Raw genomic sequence first — 19,206 nt, forward strand, 5'->3', positions numbered from 1 at the left:
TTCCAAGTCTGGTGACTATACATCACCCTTAATGCGCTAACAAAATAACCCTTTTGTGCTAGCAGAGGCACTCATAATTCTCTTGAGTATCTACTTTCTTTTTGTTGATTTTCCATATTATTTTCTCCTGCTTTCCACCTACCTCTTTCTTTTTTTTTTTAAACCTTACCTTTTGCTCTCAATCCACTGAGCCACCCAGCTGCCCCTACCTCTTTATTTCTAATCCAATCCCACCTGCCTCCCATTTCCATTGGTTTGTATGTGGAAATATAAGCCAAACAATCAGAAAGATAAAAACCTGACAGAGAAGTAATTTCTGGATCAGCTTGAGGATAACCTATGCCTCCATTTTCTACCTCCCCCAATAAACGTTTAATACAGGCAAAAAAGTATGTGAAAAAGCTGACCTTCAGCTATGGATAAATATTCCAAGAAACTAATGATATGAAAAGTAAAGAGACTTAGAACAATGCTAGCTATATACTCACTCTTCTGAGGCTAGATTTGGGTTGCAGAAGGAGACACCTCCCAAGTGGCCAACAGAGTGGTTTCTTTCCTTTTGTTGATTTGATGGACAGCACCTAGGAGATAACACCCAGAGATGCACAATTCATCACCACCCTTGGAATCAGAAAAGTATAGAAGGATAGTTAAATGGCATAGTGACTAGAGCCCTGAACCTGGAGTAAGGAAGACCTGAATTCAAATCCAGCTTCAAACACTTACTAAAGTGCCACTTGAGCAAGTTATTTAGCCTCTGCCTCAGTTTCCTCAACTATTTTTTTTAAATCCTTTTCGTCCATCTTAGAATCAATACTGTGTATTGGTTCCAAGGCAGGAGAGCAGTAAGGGGTAGGCAATGGAGAGTAAGTGACTTGCCATAGGTCACACAGATAGGTCAGATTATTTTTCAACTAATAAAGAGAGATAATAATGGCACCTACCTCCTAGGGTTGTTGTGAGAATCAGTGGAGCTAATTTTTATAAAATTCTTAGTACAATACTTAATAAAAGTTTGTTTCCTTTGCTTTCCTTCTTGTTTTAAATGCACTCCAAATTAGAAACAATACAAAAGTTTGCACATGGACTTTTGTCTACCACAGACATAAATAGAATCAATTTAATACAGGACCACAACTAAGGAACCTTTTTAGGACCATCTAATCCAATGCTCTCATTTTACAAATTAGGAAATAGAAGCCTAGAGAAGTTAAAAGACTTACTCAAAGTCACATAGATCAGAAATGCCAGGATATGCACCTAAAAGAGTTCTTTTGGGAACCAACCAAAGGCCTTGCTGTTAATTGATATTAGGGATTTTGTGCTATTCATCCATATACTTTCACTAAAAAGAAGAATGACAGGAGCTAAATGTTGCAGGGGTCTGAGAGACTGCTCTATTTGAAGTCAGGAAAAGTCCCAAGTTCAAATCCTGCCTCAGAACCTTGCTAGCTGTAGAACTCTGGAGAAGTTATTTCATGTCTCTCAGCCTCAGTTTCCCCATCTGTAAAATGAGGAAGATGAATAGTAACCTGTCTCATTAGAGTGCTCTATGGATCAAATAAAATAATGTTTGTAAAATGCTTCCAAGCCTTACAGGGCGATAGAAATGCTAGCTAATTTTGTCTAGGGACAGAATGGTCTTCTTGGCCAGGTCAATGTCCAGGCTTTAGAATCCAAGGGTGGGGAAGCTCCCTAAGTATCCCCCATCTCTAGGAAAGCTTCACCTTCACCTGGTCTGTTTTCTGAGCCCTTGACAGAAACAGGTTTAGCCCTGATTAGCACCAGAGTTGACATCAGCCAAGGCTTTCCCAGGAGTCTGGGGCAAGTCTCTAAGATTTGGAAACTAAATCTGGTCATGGCTCAGAATGGTAGAGGAGGGAAGGAGGATAGAAAAGACCAGTTTAGACTTAAGAGTCAGGAAGATCTAAATTCAAATTCTGCTCCTGACATTTACTAGCTAAGGGACCTTGGGACAAATCACAACCTTTCTCGGTTTTAATTTCCCCCATTTGTAAAATGCACCTCCCCGTCTCATAGGGTTATGAGGATCAAATGAGTTAATCTAGAAAAAAAAGCACTTTGAAAACATTAAAGTACTCTATAAATGCCAGATTATTAAGGGGCACCATTTGATTGGGAGGAAGTGTGGGATCTGGCTTGGATGGGGAGCCAGGAGGTCCTGGGTTTGAATCTCACCTTAGGCACTTACTAGCTGACTGCCTAAGAAAGTCACTTAACCTCTGCCGTCCTCAGCTTCCTCACCTACAAAATGGGAATATCAAAGCCTTGTTTTTGGATCACATGTGTAAAAACGTAATTACTGTTATTAACTGGGCAAAGAGTTCCACCTGACAGCAAAGTCAACCTACTGACTCAGTTGTCTTTTTCCACTTACCGTTGCTTTGGTGGCTTAGACACTTCAGCCAGCCTACGACAAGCCTCTTCCAGCTGAGCAAGGGTGTTAGGGGGGCCCAGGGAGGCCATGCCAGAGTCTTGTGTGAAGGGATGGGCATGTGGCATGGCACGAGAGTGCCCCATGTTACCCCCCCACAGGTGGGGACGGGCAGGTCGATCGGTAATGGTTCCCCGGGTTGACTCCAAAGGATAGGCTTTTTTTGTGTTCTGGACACTGAGAAGAAAAATGGGCAGAGCAAAAGCAAAAAGGAATGAGTTTTAAAATACTACAGAATATGACTTCCAAGAAGAAATTCCTATTCTAAGAGGAGAGGGAAAAGAGGGGGGAGAAAAACCCGCCATAATCAATTTAACTTGTAATCTATTAAGGTGACAGAAGAACATAATTTCATTTGTTTTCAGCAGCATCTCGAGTCCTGTACTGGACTGACTGTGGATCGTGCCAACCAAGTATTTACCTATGAGGCTTGTGCTTGTTCTGTCTCTCGTTCTCCAACATCCACTGCCAGACGTTCTGTGACCTGTCTCCCTCACTCCCAGGTAGCTGGAGTAGCCCGGTCCCAACAAGGACACCTCCATCCTTGGCCGACAAAGCCAAACACGGCTCTGTCACCTTTCCATTCCGCTTTGAGAGGGTATTGCCTCTGCTGCTGGAAGAGAACCAAGAAGAAGCACACCCCCCACCCAGAGAGATCCAGTTAATCTCTAGGACTCTTGGAATTTGTCAACTGGGAATTGGAAGGTGGGGATAAACTATCAAGAAAGAGGAGATCCTCACACATCTGTGCCTACCCTCCTCTCCTTCCAGATTATACAGAAAATAAACCCAAACTCATGGGATAATTTGGATCCATTTCAGAATCTCCCTGGGGCTTTTTTGGCCAGGAGGAAATAACCCCCCAAAAGAGAATCTATCATCACGTGCCCATCACTTACCCAAACTGCTCCACTGGTCCCAGCTCTACTCCCTTGGAGTGATTCTTGCATTTTGAGCACAAATAATAATCCGTGCCCCCAAGGCAGAAGCATTGCACCTTCTGAGCTGCCTCCACCTCAATCTGCTCCTTGGTTTTGGGGATGGTGTGATGGTGGATGTAGTGGTGGTAGACGTGTTTAGTCATCTGCTTTGTAACAAAGCTTTTGCCAAGCGGACAGAGAGCTGAGGAGGCTGCTGGGGGCGGCAGCCGACCGCCAGGCTGGAGTAGAGGGCGATAGTGGTGGTGGTGGTCAGGAGAATGGGAACGGGGACTGTGCCGCCCCATGCCCGGGGACTGGCAGCCAGGAGTCTTCAGAACCCTCGACAAGTGGTCATCCAGGATCGCTTGTGGGTCTTCTTCGTAGCTGCCATAAGGCAAGAGGGAAAGCGGGTGCTGCAAGGCTAGCTCCCGAGTGTTTACAGGTATCAACTCTAAGCCCTCTTTCTCTTCATCCTGGAAGTGACAATCAGAATTGCAAAGGAATACAGTTAGCCAGAGAGTGAGTATATGGGAGAGGTAGGTGAGAGATGAAAAGAAACCCACTTAAATACCCCCTTTCTAATATACTCAATCTTGGGGCAGTTCATATAAGCCTAGAAGGCTTTCCACACCTAGAAAAGAAAACCCATCTGCTTGGAAGAATTGATTGGGCTACACCCACCTCCCACCCCAATTTCCCATCATTCCCCTTACGTCATCGAAGGCAGTGGGGTGACAAAGGAGGGATAAGGGAAGAAAGGAGCTGGATAGGAGCAAATATAAACACACACACACACCCCAAGCTTCATACCTCCTTAATTTGCTGCAGCCTCTCCTCCAGATTGTCCAAGCTTTCTTGTTCTTGCTTTAGCTTCTCCAGCCTGGAGATCAACTCGGCGGCAAAAATGGCGGGTTCGATGGGTGTCATTTCCTTAGGCAGGCGGTGGGTTCTCTACAAAATACCAGGAAGGAAGGGACGAGTCATGTTTAGCAGGCAGGGCAAATGGTGGTGGCAGCAGCTTCACCGGAGCTACCCCAGCCCCACTATGCTCGATGCATCTCCATGTTTGGATGAAAAGACGATCGCAACGAGGCACCGGCTGCTTGGGATTTTTATGAGCCAGTGCCTCGGCCTCATGGAGAGCCATCGTCCCCACCAGCGTTTGCCTTCGGCAGGAGCAGTTGGTCGCACTCTGAGAAGCCCTGCTTGTTCTCTCTGTAGTACAACCAGCCCATCAGTAGCCACTCTGAAGTAGAAAATCTTCAAAGACTGTTGTCAAACATCAAAAAAAAAAAAAAGCCCACTGAGGTGGGGAGGGGAGAAACCAACTCAAAGAATAAAAAGTAGAGTCTAAACAGAAAGAGTTGGAAATTAAAAAAAATAAGATTGGGAAGGGGGAAAAAAAGGCGTCAAACTGCTCCAGATCAGAGAAGAAGTGGTAATTTATTTCCTGACCGCACACTGGGCGGTAGTGTTGAGGTAGTGTTGTCTCAACAGTGTCCTAGATCTCTCTCTTTTTTCCACCCCCCACCCCCCCTACCATCTCTTTGTACAGAAAATGAAGAAAGCTGCTGCAGGCTAGTAGCAGAACACTGCTGAGTCTGGCTGCCTGAAGCTGATCTGTCAAGGGAAAAGGGAACATCTCCAAATCAAGTACAGAATATAAAAAGGCAACAAGGATGCCTGCCAAAAGAAGCAAGCACGGAGAACACCCACTACCACAGAGTTCTCTAGCCACTTCCTATTATCTCTCCTCCCCCCTTACCCCTAGCCCCCCACCCTCTTCACCCTCTCCCCCTAATTTTTCCCTCTCTCTTTTGAAGCGGAAAGCCAAGCTGCCAAGGCCAGCATTCTCCCCACCAGATGAGACAGGCCTCGCTACGGCAACCACTTAGTTGGAGAAATGATGTGAGGGGAGAAAAAGGCCACTCTGTTGGAAATTGTCATTCTTACACAAGCTGGCTCTATTCAGCCCCTGATCAAAGCACTGCCTTATGGAGAAAGTCGATTTGCACACCCCAGGACAAAATAATCTAATTTACAAGCTTGAGCTATAGAACTTTTCTTTATATAAACACACACACACACACACACACACACACACACACACACACACACATCCCTCCAAAGCTAGAATATCATCTGGAGTTTTTTCTGGTTGTAGAGTTGGTTTTGGTTTGGGGAGATTGGTGGGGACGGATAGGGGACATGAGGAGACCAAGAGAAGATGGTGATATAGACTAAAAAAAAAAGTCTTGCTATTCATTTTAAGACAGGATAAGTTTGTGCCCACCTTTATAAACAGCTTTCACAAGCAGTTCACTCCAATCTCACACATGGGCCCCGTGGAATTAGCAATTCACTGTGTTAATTTTCTAAAAGCAACATAACTTGAGCTAACTGGATTCTCTAAAGCTAGCAGGAAGAATTTATAAACAGAGACATTTGCTATAAATTGAGAACCTTCTTTCCTCTGATTAAATGTTTTCCTTGACAACCCTAAAATCTCAGGATAGCAACATGCAAGATGAGCCTTGGAAATAAAAGAAGAAGACCCAGAAGTTTTATCCAGCCATGACTTTCTTCCTTCCTCACCAAGAAAGCAAGTAGTTTTGGTGAGGACATGCACCTGGGGATGCCAGGTAATTTTTGCTAAGGACTCAAAATCAGGTTACACCCTGCAAGAAGTATCCTACCTCATCCCACAGCTAGCTGCACTAAAACCAGTCTCCTAGGGGGAGGTATGAGAAGTTAATCAAAGGACCATGAAAAATATATGGTAACTATCATTCTACTGAAATTAAATTTCTATTTTATCCCTTGTATGCTTATGTATAAAGAAGTCCAGAATTTATTTCCTTTCATACTGAACAAGGGATACAAGATTATTTTCTGAAAGCTAAGGAGGTGCAAGACTAAAATGTTGGGAACCCCTGCACTAGAAAGAGCCCTGATCACATCTATCAACAGCCTCAACTTCTAATCAATTCCTTCCCCAATGTTTCTGTTTGTAGAAAAGCAAATTTCTCTGGCTGTGTGGAAGAATGAGACCTTCTCTTGCAAAAAGTTATTTTTGATGTTCTGATAGGACTGTATTTTTTTTTTTAGCTAACATCCAGTGTAAGCTCCTGGAACGGTCTCATTTTTGTTTTTTTAATCTCTAGAGCTTAGCACAGTGTCTGGCACATTGTAGGTACTTAATGCTTCACTGGTTGATTGAGCATTCCCCACTCCTGCAGCCTCAGTCATCATTTACAACCATTTAAAAAAAAAAATCTACCCTTCCACATGCACTCTTCCGCCCAAACCAAACACACAAGGCTGTTACCAATTTAACTCCTCATATGCTCAACATGGGGAGATCTTAGAGCAGAATGCCATTCCACCCACTCCTTTCACACAATGCATAGCCATCACATGGCTGATGTGACTGTTTCTTTTTCCTCCAATCTAGTACTCACTGGGAAATGAGGTAGAGAAACTTGGCCATTGGCCTTCACACTTCGATGCATTTCTCTCTGTAGCTGCTTCTTGCTCCCCATTCTGTAAGGAGGGATCCCATCTCTGGAAAGTTAAGCAAACACAAATGTCCAGGGTTAAATTGAGCCAGTTTAACAAATCAGCATCCTCTTATGTCAACCACACTCAAATGCTCCTAATTGATGGCAGTCATACCTTACAATAAAATTAAAAGCCATCAGCTTTGGAGGACCTAGAGATACTGAATCCAAAAACAAAATTAAAAGCTTTGGAGAACCTAGAGATACTAAATGCAGTCAGGAAGAGGCCTCTTGAGATCTACTCATCTGCCCCTGCTTTAGGCCCAGCTTACATTCAACTGTCCCAGACAATGATTAATTTTTTCCTAACTTTATAAAAAGTTCCTGTAGATTGATTCATATCTTCCTTAACCCCATAATTCGAAAACACCAGCTTTTTCTTGTACTCTTAGGAGATAAATTCTCTTAAGGAGCATTTGAAAGGAGATGTATGTCATGGTAGTAACAGACTTATTTTAAACTCAATGTATGTATCAGGAGCTTAATCATCAAAACTCCTTGTCATTTCAAAATTCTCTCTTACAAATCATTTGAATAATTTCCCAGTTCCTTCTTTTTAAAGTTAATTAGTAATAACTAAAATAATAAATTAACTAATGATAAAAATAGATAATAAAATTAAAAATTAATAGCTAGCACTTATAAAGTAAAGCAGTTTGCAAAGTGCTTTGCATATTTGATCTCATTTGATTCTCACAACAATCCTGTGAGGCAGGGACTATTATCCATTTTACAGATGAGGAAACTGAAGCAAACAGGGTTAAATGACTTGCCCAGAATCACACAGCTGGTAAGTATCTGAAGTCGGATATGAACTCCGACTTGGAAGTCCAGTTCTCTAATCCATTGTGGAATCAGTTGACCTGCAAAGGCAATGTGGTATACTAGAAAGAATACCAGGTTTAGAGTCAAAGAACCTGGGTTAGAATCCAGACTCTGCTATTTATTACTTTTGTGTCTTTGTGCAAGCCATTTAACCCCTTCTGTGCAAGTCAAGGAAGGTAAAAATACATATGGAAGCCCTTTTAACGCTTTATGATTAGCAGCCAACAGTAACATTCATCTTCCTGACCTCAAATCTGGCCTCAGACACTTCCTAGCTGTGTGACCCTGAGCAAATCACTTAACTCTGCCTCCATTTCCTCACCTGTAAAATGAGCTGGAGAAGAAAACTGTAAACCACTCCAGCATCTTTGCCAGGAAAACCCTAAATGAGGTCACCAAGAGTCTGAACTGATTAAACAACTACTAAACAATAAAAGCTTCATGTAGAATATTACTTGTGAAACCCTGTCCCAATGCTACCTATGCAACCCCAATATGATCTCCTGCAAGCTGGAAGCTGTTGAGAGAATGAGGACAAGCGAAGTAGGACCTAAAAAGAAAAATAATGAAGCCAGACCCCCTTCTTCTGGTCTTTGCTTTCAAAGGCTTCTTTCTAAAGGCATGTGTTTTCCAAATGGAAGACCCTTATGCTAGATACCAGTTATTAAATTATTAAAAGACTAGCCAGGCAGAGCTCTTTGTAAGAGGAACATAACTTAACTGTCTTGAAGTTCCCAAAGGGTAATACAACCCTTAAAAAACCTGTTTGCCTTAAAATCTCTGCCCTACCCTCCACCCCTTCAACAGAGATCATAAAATCATAAGATCACCTAGGTAGGCAGCTAGGTTGCACAGAACATAGAATATTGGATTTCAATGGAGGAATGGTCTAATCCTACATTAGACTAGACCCTAGTTCTGGATAGTTCAGGATGTGATCCTGGAAAAATCACCTAACCTTTTTCCAGCCTCAGTTTCCACATCTGCATATTGGAATAAATCTTACCTACCCCAATGATGTCCTTGTGAGATTCAAATGAGATAATGTATTTGATTGTTATATAAATCTTTAGGCACTAAATATTAATATGAAATATTAAATGCTACTACCTATTACCACCAACTCTCTCATTTTACAGATGAGAAAATTTATGCCAAGAGAGGTGACTTGCCCAAAGTCACACAAATCTTAGGCGATGGAGGCAATTCTCAAGACTCCAAAACCAACCCACTTTCTCTTGAACTACACAAGATTAGGAATGGTGGTTGGTTACTCTGGTCTCTGATGTTATTTTCATCTATGTCACTTTAAGGTAAGGAAATAAGGAATGTCAACGAAGGGGGCTGGATGGAGGAAAAGAAATCAGGTCACTGCTAGATTTATGAGTGATTTTTAAAAATCCCCGCATCATCACATTTGTTGCAGTTTCAATACTTAACCTCAGGTAACTCCTGCTGGACAGTGCAGGAGAAAATAAAGGTTGTAACTTGTGCACTCAATAAATAGGCTTTAGAAGAGTCTCCAAGGAGATGGGACTATAAATTCCCAGGCGAATCTTCTTACAAAACAGCCCCACATTCCAGTCAGCTTCTTTTCCAGTTCTAAATGTCTGAACCATATTCTTGGCTAGTTAGGATTGCGAGCTGAAGAACTACCAAATTTTAGGCACTAAATAGTAAAGTTAATTATAAACATTTTAGCTAACTAGCCTCGTGCCCAGTCAATCTGTTTCTATGGAACATTGGTTTTGAAGTGTGTACTCGGTCAGATGCCATTTAAGTTGAGCCAATTAGCTTAGCCTTTTGACTCAGCTGTGCCTGACCTAACCTGAATGTGGTTTGACTGTGGCTTTGAAATATCAAGACTCCTGCGCACACGCCTTCACTCCCGTCTTCATTTGGCAACAACTCTGAAACGAGTTTGTGATCTTGCCAACATCAAAAGGCTGGTTTGTAAGATAAGGTAATATTTGAAGTTTGCTCAGTTTCATTCCCTTGTGTCCAAAGTCAATCCATAAATAAGATATAAGCAAATAATAATAATAAAAATGACTCCTCCTCCCACCCCAATGGAAATCATCTTTTTCATGATTTGACACCTAGATCCCACAACTTCAAAGAAGTGAGCTGATCCAGAGTATAAAAGCCAACTATCACCTAAGAAAGAAAAAGAGAGAGAGAGAGAAAAGGCTGAACACGGTCTGCATGGCTTTTGGCAACTTTTAAGTGTCTATGCTATACTTGGAAAGAAAAGAGCCTACAGTCTCTGATAGTCAGGCTTTACACTTTATCACAGCTAAGTGTAGACCCCCTGGAACGACTTCTGCCCCAAAGCCCTTGGATGGACATTTAGGATCCCTGCTAGGCTTCCAGAAGGTGAACTTTTTAAAATTTTTTTATTGATTTTTTTCTTTGAATCACTTTTATTTCCAAATACCTCCCTCCCCTGCCAGACAACCTTGAGCCTTTAGAACAAGGAATAAAAAAAAAAGAATGTTTTAAAAGTTCAGTCATTATATATTTATGAATATATAGATTTATATAGATAATAGATAGGGTTCCACACCTATAGTCTTCCCCCCCACCCCTTTCTGTGCAAGGAAGGGAGGGGAAGAGTCACATTCTCCTATTTCTTCTTTGGGGTCAAATTTGGTCATTCTAATTTCTGAGTTCAGTTTGAGGTTTGTTTTCTTCTTTCCATTTGCATTGTTGTCATTATTATGTGTACCCTTTTCTTAGTTCTACTTACTGGCAATGAACCTTTTAAAAAGTCATTTCTTCAGAGGTTGGAAGTCTCTCAGTAATAGGCTCATAAAACAGCATGTTCACTGATCTACAGTACAGAGACCCACATTCCCAGCCACTTTAAATATGGCGGCCTATTTCCCATTAAAATAGTCTTCCAATGGGCCTTGGGGAGAAGGGAAAGAATTCTTTTTCAAACTCTGGCTCAATAAATTCTAGCTTCTCTGCCTTTGAGAGAACCAGTCTCATCTCAACAACTACCTGGAATTCTTGGCAAAAAGCTGTGAACAGAGAATCAGTTCTACCAAGGATGAAGAAGATAGCTTTTTCTGGGTGTCTAATGAACTCAAACCTAAGGCCCACATATGATGCCCACCCCTACTCCCGCCCCCCTTGCCTACCCTAATTCTCCTCCCCAAGCTTGAGGCTCCCAGTAGTCCAATCAACCCAGCTTCCCCAAGCTCCTCACAGTCTGCACTGTCTATTGTTATAGCAGGAAAAAACAGCCAGGGTTCTTTTCATGACTGCTTTACCAGGAGCTCCCATTCACTTGTTCAAGTAAATTTCAAAGAGGCCTGCTACCCTCTTATCCCCTTTAAGCTCCCCTAGACCAACAATGGACTGAAAGCAATTCAGTTCAGCTTTTCATCCACCACACATTTTATTTCTCACTTGGTGCTCTTATCTGTATAAGGCCTACAATTCAAATGGCTATGAAGAGAGGGTATAATCCCAGCCCTGGGAATCCCCAGTGACCCACCCTACACACTAGTGCAGAAATGACTAGCCCCCTGAATGCTGTGCAGCAAGAGATCACACACACACCCAGAACTGGTCAGAAATAAAAGCTTCCTCAGACCCGCTTTCTTATTTAATCAGGACAAACTCTTGCTCAATGGTTCCAAAGTCTGACTACCTCACAAGAACTTTCTAATGGGTTCACTGGTTTGTGACTTACCAGTCAAAAGTAATCTATTCATATTACTTAGTGGCCCTCTTTTGAAAAGTTCTCTTTTAAAAAAAAAGTTTTTTTTACCTTTTCCTTAGTTTTGAGTTTTTCTACAATTTAGGCAAGGCTCAACGGGCAAGGCTGGTGGGTTTTTCCTTATATTTAACTCATGCCATGGCTCCAAGAATAAGAGATGCCACTATACCAACATGGCACACATTGAACCACAAATTAATCACAAAGCACAATGGCTACTCAAGGATGATTTCATCTATTCCCTCACAAGCGGCTTCCACATGCAGAGTATCAGTTCTACAAAGGACTTAGAGAGGTACAGCTGGCATGGGGCAAGTTACGTTCTTTTCCCCCTGGGAGGGCCCTAAGATCAAATAGCATAAGCAGAACCACCTCCAAATAAAGCCAAGCAAGCATTTCCTTTGGGAAAAGGAGATGGGGAGGTGTGAGAGGAAAGCATATTATATACATTTTTTTCCCTGAATAGCTATTAATAAACCGAAGAGACCTAAACACTATTTATATAGGTGGAGGTCTTAAAATAAAAGATGCTTTGAAATTTTTTTTTGTTTTTAATTGTGTATTTTAGAATCTGGATAAAAGTTCCAAGCTATCTCAATCCTACCCCCAAATATTTTCCAAAGGAAAATGAAAATCGAATCTATCTTATTTCAATTCACAGAGGTACACATAAAGTAGAGAGAACACTAGATTTAGGGTTAGAAAACTCAGATTCAAATTTGATTTTGTCACTAACTAGCTACATGACTTTAGTCAAGCCTCTTTCTCCTCTCTGAGCCTCAGATTCCTCATCTGTAAAATGAGAAGGATTGATCTAGATAATCTGTAAGGTTCCCTTCAGCTCTTAACATTTTATGATCATAATTCAGAATCTATTAGGCCTTTACTCTGTATGGTCAACCACCACTGACAGAGCACATTGTTAGATGATGAGAGAAATAAAGATATTGCAAAGATCCTGCACTAAATTTTAGTTTTTTCTAGATTTTTCTAGGTATTTTATTATCTAGAATGGGTATGTGAATTAATTAATCTTATTTGCAATGTAAAAAAAAAAACATAACTGCTGAAGACATTAAACAAGGTCCAAGAAGGAAAGCCCTTACCAAAAGAAATGGGAGCATGGGAGCTGGTCACTGAAAGGTAGATAGGAACTCAAAAAAAAGGGAAGGGGGACATTCCAAGCATAGAGAATAAAGGTTTCAAAGTAGGAAAGTTCAAGGTGTTTTCTGACTGGGAAGTAAATACTACAATTGAGTTGGATATTTAAGTGGGAAAAATGAGAAAAGGTAGGAAAGGAAGGCTGGTACCAGGTAATAGAGAGACTTGAATGCCATGCAAAGGAGTCCAATTTTTATTCAAGAGAACATGGAATCAAGGAAGACTAAACTGCTGTCCCATGAATTGAATTAGTATGTAGGATGCATTGGTTAGTTGGAGGCAGAAAAGTCAAGTAGCAAAATGCTTATTTTCAATCATTCAAGTGGATGTTAAATAAGAGTAACTAGTATTAAAGCAAAGCACAGAAAAAAGAGGGGACGGATAGAAGGGATATTTTGAAAGTAGAATCAATGGAACTTACTAAGCACCTTCAGATGAGAGAAAAATAGAAAAAAGTCAAAGATAACACAAATAAAGTCAATATCAATGACTAGGGGGCAGAGAGTTAAAGAAAAGCATGTTTGAAGGAAAAGACAAATTTAATTTTGGACCTGAATTTGAGGCACTACTGGGAGAGCCAGCTAATATCTTGTAGGTCAGAACTAGAGATAAAGACTCTTGAAAGCTAAAGAATAAATGAAATTGCAAAAGAAACATAAAGAAAGAAGAAAAAAAGATTGAGGGAAGAATCTTCAAGAAGAGACATAGAAGACTACAACGTCTCTGAGGTCAAGCAAGAAGAAATCCAAAAGAAAGGCATGTTCTGTACAAAATAATCCAAGAGGTTAAGTAGGGTGAGGACTGAAAAAAGGTCATTGGATTTGGTGATTAGAAGGTCACTGGTGACCTTAAAGAAGGGCAGTGGGGCTGGAAATCACAACACAAGGAACTAAGGAAAGAATGAAGGATGAAAAAGCCTAGGAATTGCATGCAAAAATGTTTTCAAGAAGTTTGGTAATAAAGGAGAGAGAGGAGGAAGGGTGATTGGGTGGTATAGAAGTGTCAACGAAGTTTGGAGTTTTGGCTTTTTTTTTGGGGGGGGGGGTCAGCAAATCTGGGAATGTTTATAATCAGAAAGAGTCAGTTGGATAGAGAGAGATTAAAGATATATGGGAGGGATGGGGAAGACAATGACTGCTAGAGCAAAATCCTAGAAGGGAATATTTGAAACTATAAGGAAGAGAGTAGCTGATAACATTGAGTGCTGAAGAATGGAAAAGAGGAAACTAAGTAGCTCCCCTCAGATGGTCTCAATCTAAATAATCTGCTGTAACGATGTGAGTAGGGATGGGAGAAGGTTGAAAGCTTGAGAACAAGGTTTGAAACTGGGAAAATGAGGTAGAGAGAATTAGTAGTAAAAGGATTTGTGAGCAATTATGAAGGACCAATTGAAATGAAAGCACCATAAATTTGTATTCTCTCTCTTATTTCTGGGTACTAATTGATTGATTTTTCCTAGTGACATCCCAAAGCAGAAGATAAAAGTTTTCTAACTGAGGATTTGTTGTGTGTTTGGAATGGTAGATGTTCAAGAGTGAGTTCGATTACAATGGGAAGGCTAATGGGGTAAAAATTTAGAATGGGGGAAAAAGGAAGACTAGAAGGAAAGAGACAGGCTGGTAAGAGAAGGGAGAAAGTCACAATCAATCAGGAAGACTTCTAAGTAGCCTAAAAATACAAAAATTCCTTTATCAAAGTTCCTTATTTTCAAGCACAAGAAAACCAACCATCAATGATCATTTTTACTTGATTAAAAAAACTCTTACATGTTCATCAAGTTTCTTAATCTGGAGAAGATAAAAGCAACAAACTCCAGAAAGTAAGGGATGATACTGGCAGAATACTAACTCAATATGTCCTAAAGATCAGTGAGCCAGCAATAAGATATGCCAGCCAAAAAAAGAAGCTAATTCAGATGCATTGATAAAGGTAAAGTGTTCAAAATGAAAGGAATTCAAATGAGAGGGGAAAAAAGGACCCACGTGTACAAAAATATTTAAAGTAGTTCTGGGGGGAGGGTGGACAAAGAACTTGAAATTAAATAGGTAGTACCTGTTTGAGGAAAGTCTTAACTTATTATGGTATACATAAGTATGTAACAGAATCCTACTCTAATATTGGTAGAGAATGGAGTAGAGAAAAAAGTAAGAGAAAATTAGAGACTAAGGGGGTGTCAACCTAGTGGGGAAATGAAATTATTGTACCATGAGAAATGACAAAACAGTTTTGAAGCAAACTGGGAAGACTTTATGAACTAGTGAAGAGAACAGAACTAGAATAACAACATATTCAAGGAAAACAAAGTTATAGAGAGAAACAACGTTGAAAGACTTTAGAACTTTTACCAAGGCAATTATAAATCACGAGTTCAGAAGACTAGCCAAAACATGCCACCCATTTTGGGCCAGGGATATGATGGACTGAAATTGTAGAATGAAACTCACATTTTTGGATATAGCCAATGGGAGAATTTGTTTTCATGAGCATGTATATTTACTGTGAAGGATTTGTAAAAATTGTTCAATGTGGGGTGGGAGACTGGGAGGCTAAGATAATAAATGCTTGTAAAAAATAAACAAGATATTAATAAAATTGGAGTATCCAGAAGGAGACAACCAACATGGCTAAGGGCCACATGACCATACCCTCTTGTTGAGGAAACTAGGAATTTATAAAGTGAGGTAGACCAGATATTCTCTGAAGATTTTTCTAGCTCTAAATTTATAATACTATGTTTAGGCCTAGAAAAGACTGGGGAGGTGGGGAAAGGTCTTTAAGAGTCCTTTTAAGTCTTTAAGAGCAATCCTGGGAAAGCAGGATTAAGCTTTCTGCAAGGCCCCCAGAGGACCACACTAGGACTACTAATGGGTACAAGCTGAAGAAAGGCAGAAATGGGCTTGATGAAAGGAAAAATTTCCTAATTAAGTGGTATGAACTAACCTAGAAAGTAACAGAGTTCCCCTTTCTCTTGAAATCTTCAAGAAAAAGCAGAGAGACTGAAGTTTAGTGTATTGTAAAAGAAACTCCCAGACTGGATGGCTTCTAAGATTTGGTAATTCTGTGATGATTGGGAGAAGTGACTACTGAAAGTAGGTGAGGAAGAGAAAAGGAAATTCTAAGAAGCGGAGACAAAGCTCAAAAGCATACCAGTTTGGGTCACTCATTATATGAGTTATCAGCCCTACACCTCTCAATAAACCCATTTGGCTTCATTCAATTTAGTATAGTACAATACATGACATTCACAATGATTATTGAGTCATCAAAAAATGTTAAATTATGTATTTAAGAAGGTAGGGAGGTACATAATACTTCAGATGCATCTTACTAATATTAACGGATAATTCATTCATTTGGAAAATACACATTATCTATCACCTCCATCTCCTCTCTTTTATGCTGAATAAGTCATTAATTTCAGCCCCAAATTGCATAACCAGCTGGACCATCCACCTTTTCCCACCATAATCTGTCCAGAACACTCTTGGCTGCTAATAGAAATCTTGTTTACCCTAAAAAGGGCAAAGATTTGTCATCAATTATTCTCCAAGTAATATTCCCATACTCTGAAGACATCAACCCTTACTTGGATAGTTGAAACCAGCTATGTTTGTTAACTTATTATTTTATAGTTTTCCTCTATTAACATTAATGTTATAAAGTTTCCCTTCCCCATTATATCACACCTTTTACCTCCCAAAGGTCTCTGAAGTTTTTATCAACAGAAAAAAGAAGGCACAAAGCCAATGCATCAGTGATAGTCATTGCAAACTGGAACAGAACCCTTGGCTATCAATATGGTTCAAAACCTTCAAATTACAGAAAAGTGAAACTTGGGCTCAGAAGGCATATGAGCTACTTCATATCATATAGTCAGCTAGTAGGTGAACTGAATTCTTGAGGTGTGGCTAAAGAAATGAATGTGGTTCACCAAAGAAGTTAGTGCACGGAATGTACAAATGTATCCCTTTGCAGCAGTCATTGCTCAAAATATTTTTCATGATCACCTCTAAAGACTGAGAAATGCAAGAAAATTCTCATTGGCTGACAGCTTATGCATCACTTGGGATCCAAAATGGTATTAACCAGCTGTATATTACTCATCTTGGGCAACCTAGGGAGTGCAGTGGATTCAGTGCTAGAGTCTGGAAGGCACCTCTTGCTGAGTTCAAATAGGTTCTAGCTGTGTGACCTTGGGCAAGTCACCGAACCTGGTTTGCCTCAGTTTTCTTCTCTGTAAAATGATCTGGAGAAGAAAACAGCAAAACACTCCAGGATCTTTACCAGAAAACCCCAAATGGGGTCACAATGAAAAACAACAACAAAAATTTACACATCTTATTACCCAGAATTGACTCAGGAGGATTTTTGGCTCTTTCCAAAAAAAAAAAAAAAATCAAACCAATCCTCAAAGGAACATTTCAAAAACAGAGTGTTTTTGAAAGAATGAGCCACCAGCTGGATATCTGAATATGGATATTTCTTTTTAAAAATCTCATACATATAACTTTATAAAACTTATGTGGAAATTTGTTATGAAAATAAAATATCTCTTACAGCCACATCTTGTAGAACCTGAAGTCAACCAAACACCCAGTCCCAAGCTCTTTTCACCATGACAAACAAGAGAAGGCCTAAATCTGAATCCCACTAATGCTGTTCTCTTTCCTGCTGTTGAGGATAAAAAGAATAAGGTGGGAGCCCTGACTTTCAGAGATGGTTTTTGGAAAGCCTAGGGAGAATGACGCCATCAGCAACTATCCCTTCCAAACGGAAGATTCTGGTAATCCAACTTTATAGTTTCTCTCTGCTCCTCTCAAAGTACTAAACGTAGAAGCATTCTGAATTTCGCTCAAAACAAAACAACAAGCCATCCCAAGATGGGAAGCAAGAGGCCAAAGGTAGACCGCTGTGTGTCTTCAGCAGACTTCATCTCCTCACCCTCACCCAGGAAAATGACACACTTACACACTGCTGTCAGTCATGGACATGGAATCATCAGTCAGCGCATCACTGGAGATTTCACTGTCATTGGCGCTAGCAGCTGGAGCAAAGACGTGGCCAGAGCTTACATGGTAAGGATTAACTGGATCATTCCTCTTGAAGGATCTAAAAAGAAAAAGTGCAATCAAGAGCCCAGTCAGTAATCTACCCTAGGAACCAACAGTTACATCAGTGACCAAGGCCACAGAGGGAGCTGGGCAGTGATCACCCAGTTCCAACCCATGATATCCACTCTAGCCCCTAGGCAGGATGCCTGTGTTCTCATTCCCATTAAGTAATTTAATCTTGGCAAAAATAAGAGACCCCAAAAGTCCTGCCCCCCAACCTCAGCAGCTGAACTGCTCCCAGACTGTTTGGGAGAACAGACAGCCTTCCCTTCACCTTCTCTGTCCCATTTCCTACTGGCCTATGTACATAGTTGGCCCAGGTAAGGCTGATTGATGAGTTGTTTCCCAGGAATGCTAGAAAAGGAAACTTTAAATTAATATTTGATGAGAGAAATGGGAACTTTTTCATTAGTAGTGAAGGGAGGTGAATGACCCGAGAGGGAGACTGAGAGAAAAGGTTAACTATTATTGAAAGATTATGTATTTGGCAGAAACTGACTTCTCCCACAACTATCACGGCATGCACCAAATAGTTCAAGTGGTTCAAGTTAAAGGATCTGTCCTGACCAGTCAGTGCTTGGGGAGGAAAGTCTAGCAAACGAGTTTGCTTCAACATTTAGAATTGGGATGAGTTAAGCCAGGAAGGCAATCCCTGAAAAATTATAATGGTGTGTATTGAACTCTCTTCCACCTTCTTTGTACCAAGCTACCCCCCCAACACATTTATACACACTAACCACCATCCCTGTGCCAAGGATGGTTAAGGGCCAGCTGGATTCAAGTGAGCAGCACAGCTGTTTAAATGGAAAGAAGTCCTTGGCCCTTCTTCCATCTCTAGGCCTTTTGTTTCGCTGGCCATTGGCTGGCTCCCCACCTTCAACCTCTTAAGCTCAGTCTTTACAGAGTTCCCTCACATAACAAGTGTCTGCTCCTCCCCTGCTGGGTTGCATTCCTCTGGTGTGACCAGTAAGGGGCTTAAGGAGGTAGAGATGGACCTCTTTCAGCAGGACAGTGCTAATACTGACAGCATGACTAAAGTTAGCTCCCCCATTAAAGCCTGACCTTTGGAGGGGTGGGTGTAAGGGAGAGGGGAGGCTGCTTACAAAGAATAAAGGAGATATTTAAGCTCAGCTAGACCTACCATGCTTTCCTGAAAGAACAAAGGATATAAATATAGACAGAAATGAAAAAGTAGAGAAGGCTAATGACAGGCCCAAGAAAGATTTCAAATTGATCTGCAAGAATCCAAACAAGAACGTGGTTCTTGAATGACGACTAGTATTAAGGCTCAGAATATAGAATATACCTCCTCAGACAGCAATAACTACAATCTATGTCAGAGGTTCTTAACCTGGAATCTGGTTTTTAAAAATATTTTCATAACAAATTCAATATGGTTGGTTTCCTTTGTAATCTTATGTTATTTTATTTTATGAATTTAAAA

The 19,206-nt window shown here is 40.7% G+C and overlaps 1 protein-coding gene across 6 annotated transcripts in view; it reads right to left on the minus strand.

Moving 5' to 3' along the window:
• The window catches only part of AXIN2 (axin 2), a 43,538-nt gene that overhangs the window by 12,700 nt on the left and 11,632 nt on the right, over positions 1-19,206 (minus strand). For 3 of the 6 annotated variants that reach the window (XM_056817265.1, XM_056817264.1, XM_007482761.3), the window contains exons 3-9: positions 17,620-17,760; positions 6,837-6,939; positions 4,186-4,326; positions 3,355-3,848; positions 2,877-3,065; positions 2,399-2,632; positions 489-581 (exon numbers count right to left, since the gene is read on the minus strand). In XM_056817265.1, the coding sequence (XP_056673243.1) occupies positions 489-581; positions 2,399-2,632; positions 2,877-3,065; positions 3,355-3,848; positions 4,186-4,326; positions 6,837-6,939; positions 17,620-17,760 (1,395 nt within the window). Of the gene's footprint in view, positions 1-488; positions 582-2,398; positions 2,633-2,876; positions 3,069-3,354; positions 3,849-4,185; positions 4,327-6,836; positions 6,940-17,619; positions 17,761-19,206 lie in introns of all 6 variants that reach the window. The other 3 variants (XM_007482759.3, XM_007482758.3, XM_007482757.3) reach the window with 1 other exon arrangement.

This window comes from Monodelphis domestica, chromosome 2 (assembly GCF_027887165.1).
Source record: "Monodelphis domestica isolate mMonDom1 chromosome 2, mMonDom1.pri, whole genome shotgun sequence".
Classification (NCBI taxonomy): domain Eukaryota; kingdom Metazoa; phylum Chordata; class Mammalia; order Didelphimorphia; family Didelphidae; genus Monodelphis; species Monodelphis domestica.